The sequence below is a fragment of the Carlito syrichta genome, unplaced genomic scaffold (genome assembly GCF_000164805.1).
Source record: "Carlito syrichta isolate Samal-C Ts95f unplaced genomic scaffold, Tarsius_syrichta-2.0.1 Scaffold302386, whole genome shotgun sequence".
NCBI lineage: Eukaryota > Metazoa > Chordata > Mammalia > Primates > Tarsiidae > Carlito > Carlito syrichta.
The window spans coordinates 640,593-646,304 of record NW_007246482.1 but is presented as its reverse complement, the minus strand read 5'-3'; the positions used below and the strand labels follow the sequence as shown (position 1 = coordinate 646,304).

Below are 5,712 nucleotides of genomic sequence, written 5' to 3'. Positions count from 1 at the left end.
TTAAACATGAGCTATTCCTGTTATAAATATGCATATGGCAGACACTCCATAAGTATTTACAAGATGAATATTTGTTGTTAAATCAACATGAAGTCCAATCAAGGAGTGAGTTTGAAAAATCAGAGAATGGAAGTTCAGAGCAAGTGCCCCTCCCCTTTGAACAGAAGGAGGAGGTCAGGCAGAAAGTCAGAGACAGCCTAGTCAGGACCAGGGAGGGACCTGGGGCCCACGGCTGCCAAGTGCGGAAAGTTCCTGGCTTCCTCTGTGTGGACCTGCACTTTCTGGCCTGGCCCTGCTTGAGGGATCTCTGAATCCAGCTGGCCAACTTCCCCCATGGACACACTCCAATGCCTTTCCAGACCTGGGCTCCTCCTGGGAGGGCCTGGAGGTCTCCTGCGTTGGAGGACAGCTGGTTCCTCTAGAGGCTCCCGTACGCCCATCTGGAGAGAAGTTTCCTCGGATGACAAAGTCCTCTTCCCTCCCTGGCGAATTTCTGCCATCCACTGTGGCTATTACCACAGTCCAGTTGAATCCAGGAGGGCCAAGCCAGAAATACACAGAAGGTTGGGTCTGGGGATAACATCAGAATGGAAGAGTGAGAAAGGGACAGCTGGGTGAGTGGTGGGAAGGGTCCTAGGTAATGGGACAGAGTTCTTGAGCAGAGTCTGGAAATCTTGTTTTCTCACCCCACCAATTGTACAAAAACAAGACAGGCTACACAATTTATGAGGCCCAGAGCAAACAAATACATGGGGCTCCTTGACAGAAAATTAAGAATGCCAAGACAGCAGCAGCAAAACTTAAACCAAGAACGAGACCTCCTGTGCCTGGGACCTCGTGTGACTGCAGGTTACACATTCATGGAGCTGGCCCCGTGCACACACCTCTGAGTGCATGCCTAGCAGTGAGCTTTTCTGGGGAAAGGGCCTTCAAAGTCATGACCCAAAAAGGTTAAGAATCACTGCAACTGAGGTTAAGTGAGGAGCCCTCCTCACTCGCCTTCTCCCTCAGAAAAGCAGGGGGCAGTGATAGACTAGTGAACACACTGCATGAGCCAACTTTGAAGTAGGGCAGGCTCTGATGGCCATGGGACAGAGAGAAGTGGACACACGAGGATTGGAGATTAGAGTGGGGAGGGAAAGGTGTGAAGGCTGATTCCCAGGCTGTGGCTCAAGCACCTGGATCAGTCAATGGTGGTGCTGTTCATGGAGATGGAGATGGTGGAAGCTGGGTATTGTGTTTTGCTTTGCCGAGAAGCAACGAGAAGCAAGGCTCCCATCGTAGACATGAGAGGGTGTCAAGCAGACAGATCAGTGTTCAGTGTGAGATACACACATCTTGGGGCCATTGATATAGAGATGGCATCTAACCCTGCTGGCATGGCTGAGGGCTCCTAGGTGTTCATGGGTGCAAGAGCTCCGTCGCTTCGGGCACTCTAACTGCCCTGACTCCCAGGTTCTCACTTGTAAATGGAGGTGAAAATAACACCCTCTTCACAGGACTTCATAAATGAGCTGGTGAGGGGGCAGTGCTTCGCATAGTTCCTGGTACCTATTGATGCCCCAACGAATATCAGCCATGATCATTTTCTGCATCATGTCATTCCTTCTCCAAGTATGTCTCAAACCCCTATTGTGTGTCAGGCAGTGCTTTGGGGCTTTGGATACACCCATGACGTGGCATGTTCGAAGGTGGTAAGTACTATGGCAAAAGAAGAGCAGAGTGGGAGGCACGACACAGGTGGGGTGGGGGGTGCTGCAATACCAAATAGGGTGGGAGGACGGGGAGCCCTTCTGAAGCAGTGACATGGGAGCAAGCCCTTAGAGGTGCAATAGTGCACTAAGCAGACATCTGAGGGAACCATCTGTCAAAGACCCTCAGGAGTGTGGTGGGAGGTGAGGTCATGGAGGGAAGGGCGGGGACTTGGTAAGGACTCTTCTTGGAGGCTGATATTCCGACAGGGTGGAAACAGGCCTCCCCCACAATGAGGCGAGGGCTCTCTCATGGCGAAGAGAGCAGTACCCCGGCATGGCTGGGGGAGCACACCTCCAAGATGGCAGAGGCACCTAGCTCACCCGCACAGTGGCTGCCCAAGGCTCTGGGCAGGCCCTAGGCAGCCCCCAGGCAGCCCCTGTCGGTGCCACCCCTAGAAAGGCCTTACCTGGCAGAACAGGCTCACCAGCCAAGCCTCTCCTCTCAGCCTCAGAGTGTCCCCTTCCAGCAAAACTCGGCTGGGCCTTTGCTCCAGGGCCCCCAATCCAAGCATAAATGGGAGTCATTTTCTTCTGGGTCTGTGGAGATACAAGACCAGGTCCCTGGGGTGGTCACATCCTGCCTCCTTTCTCTGACCCGGAAGAAGTTCCCTGTCAGGTCTGGGTATCCCCGTAGCCTTGTCTAAGGCTAGCCCAGAAACCTTAGAAATACTTCAGGGTCTTAAATGGTGACCAGGGATCAGTGACTTGGAAAGTGGCCACAGACATCTTATGGGGAAAGGACCCCAGAGGTGAGCATATGACTTCCTGTGTTGGGTGTGGTCCAGGAGGAGGCATTGAGGAGACACAGTCATTGACCCATCCATATGTAATAGGCTAAGAAGAGATCATTTTGGTTATTTAAAAAAATCTTATTTGTGTAGTTAAGACCAAGCTGAACATAAACTGCTTGAACTGAGAGGTTTTTTTTCTCTCCCTCTCACTGCCCTTGGAATGTAACCCCCACTTTTTTGGGCTAGCATGGCCTTGCCCACTGGTTTGGAAGGCCAATTTATCTAACAAGCTGGTGCTGGAGAAAGCAGATGCCCATGAGAAATGAAAAAATTACATGTCTTTTAAAAGAACTTCACAAGATAGAGATATAGACTTGATGGACACTCCCTGAAACCTTTGGAGTGTACTCATTTCTTTAAATGCAAACCTCATTATGGCATTCAGTTTAGATTCCTGTCTTATGCAATCATTAGTTAGGTCATATGTGAACCAGAGCTTGCTATTATAACTAAACAGGAAAGGATCACTCCGGGATTGTTTTAAAAAAGCAAGACTATTAGTCTAGATACTGGTTGATGCCAATAGGTGCTAAGAAGAGTAAACGCTGATTAAAAAAGGAACTCTGGGTATGGCCATGAGACACAGAGACACTGTTAATCAATAGTTGAAGAAGATAAGACATTGCCTGTTTTAGCTATGAATACTGAATGCAAAATTTGCCTCAGTGAACAAGTTTTTTGATCAATACCCGAAACGGTTCCGTTACCTAATTTTCAGAATAAATGCCCATTTTCTCCCAGCTTCTGCCTCTCATGCTCTTTGATTGGCTGAGAGAGAAAGCAGCCGATTATTGGACTGAGCCGTAACACATACATTCATCCACTTGTCCATTCATTAACAAATATCTGACTACACAGGTACAGTGATCTCCAATGCAGCACGGTTTTGTAGTGAAGCGCACGCGCGCGCACACACACACACACACACACACAAACTACACATAAATACCTGGAAACTGTGCATATTCTCCACGAGAGTTCTGTGTGGCAGTCATACCACATGGAGACCTGATTCATGTGTCAAATGACTTGTCACAAAGCTATGAAAGTGATTGCATTGTATCTGGATCTTTTAACTTATAGGATATCCATGGTATAGTACAAGCTAACTGCAGAGAAATGTAACAGGATCTCTGAAGAAATAACAAATACTGCCCTCCCACTATTTTTTTGAAAGCCCACATATGTTATAAAGCATGTGCATGAGTTTGCTCACATGGCTCACCTTGGGAAGGCAAGGTGAAGAAGGGGAGGGCATGGGGAAGATATCTTTTCTGACTAAACTCTTCCATTGTTTCACTGGCTGCAGAGACGTGGAGAAGGCTGGCTAGAGCCTCATTTTGCAGAGCAAGAGCAGGAGACAGAAAAGGCTGAGCCTCGACGTCTTCATCTGTGCAATGGGCATAATGATAGCATCTTCGGGGATGAGAGCTAACTGCAGGAAGACACGTGAAACACAGCACAGGGCCTAGCACAGGCCTTCGGCAGTGTTGGCAATTATTATGACTCACAAATCAGTATGGCATGAAGTGACTGACTGTTCTTCACTAGAGAGAATGATTATTTTTTGAATATATACTGTGTGCTAAGTATTTTACATACATTTTCTTATTTAATCCTCTTAACAACTTCTTAAAAGCAATCACTAGCACTTTTGACATTTTGCAGATGAGGAAGGCTCAGAAAGGTGAAATGACTTGTCTGGGCTCACAGTCAGGAGCGGTGATACTGAACTCTGGTTCAGCCTCCCTGCCTCATGGTTCCCTTGGGTGCATTTGTTTGGAGTCAGGGTGTCTAAAGGTAGCTTTGAGCTGGATGTCTTGCCCCAAGGCCCACTGTGACGGGGACAGGAGCCTTGACAGGCATGGCCTGCTGGGCCACTCCTGTTCAGTTCTAAACCCAGCACTTTGGAGGTCTCCCTCCTTCTTTCTGAAAACTCTTTTCAAGTTGCAAACAGCAGCAGCAGAGCATCTACCCCTTTAGTGGTGTTGTGGCTCCATCCTCCCTCCCCATGTCATGGCCGGAAGTCAGCACTGTCCCCAACGGCCATCTTCCCCAGGAGCTGAGCTGCCATCCTCCTTTCTTACCTCAGTGCCTGTCTTACTGGGCAACTCTTCTTCCCTCCCCCCAGCTGCCCTTCCAACTCGGGAAAGTACATCCTGTGGGCACCCCATACTCAACCCTCTTTCTTCCGGTCGCTGAGACCACCAGGTTGAGCCAAGCAGGAGTGGGGGTGAGAAGGGCGGAGAGGGGGCGGCAGAGCTACTCCTGTCTACCTCTCATACTGGATTCAGGCCAAATGGATTCCAATAAAAAGATTCACAACAGAATAAAAACCAGGGCTGGGTGTCCTGAGCCCCTAGGCCCTGACAAACCCTGGCAGGCCCAGACCCTGGGCTTGAGCCAGTTCCCAGCACAGGGCAAAATTCACTCATAATACTGAGCATTCTGAGGAGACAGAAACTCTGAGGAAGGACCGCCCATCTTATTTTAAGGGTGGTTTCTCTTCACTGCAAAATTAACAAAGGATTTATTTCAAAATGCCACGTGACACACCAGTGAGCAAACAGACTCTCAGGAGAAAGTCTGAGGAGAGGTTGGGGCAGGGTAAGTTCTGTGACAGGTTTAGGCAGGGCCTCCAGGAGCATGATTTGCTGGAGATGAATCCTGCAGCAGCGGCCCCACGGAGGTGAGTATCTCGCTCGAGAGCAGCTGTCCATACATTTCCACACCATCGACAACACTGACATTGACCAATGATGATCTCCGCCTACAAGCACCTTCCATGTGCCACGTGTGTTTGTGTACCGTGTGCCCTGCACAACCCCAAAGGGCAGATACTATTATTATCTCCATTTTGTAGGTGAGAAAACTAAGGATCTGGGAGGACTTGCCCAAGTCACATAGCGGAGGAGGTGGCAGAATTGGGATTTGAGGGCAGACAACTGGTTCTCTGAAGTACTTCATAAGCGTGTGACTTTGGGCAGGTTGCATCTCCTCGGCAAGCCTCAGTTTCCTCAACTGTAACATAAGATGACTTCACAGGATTATTCTATTTAACACAAGACCTAGTATATAGTCAGTGTTCAAAGGAGGTTAGCTATTATTAAGAACTATTAAGAAGCAAGGCTGAAATCTGAACCGTCTTTTTTTTTTTTTTTTTTTTT

The 5,712-nt window shown here is 48.7% G+C and overlaps 1 protein-coding gene across 1 annotated transcript in view; it reads right to left on the bottom strand.

Moving 5' to 3' along the window:
* Positions 1-2,161: 2,161 nt before the first annotated feature.
* Positions 2,162-5,712, bottom strand: part of ADIG (adipogenin) — a 5,060-nt gene continuing 1,509 nt past the window's right edge. Inside the window, exon 2 of the mRNA XM_008056531.2 lies at positions 2,162-2,291. Coding sequence (XP_008054722.2) covers positions 2,203-2,291 — 89 coding nt within the window. The 3' untranslated portion in view covers positions 2,162-2,202. The remainder of the gene's footprint in view (positions 2,292-5,712) is intronic.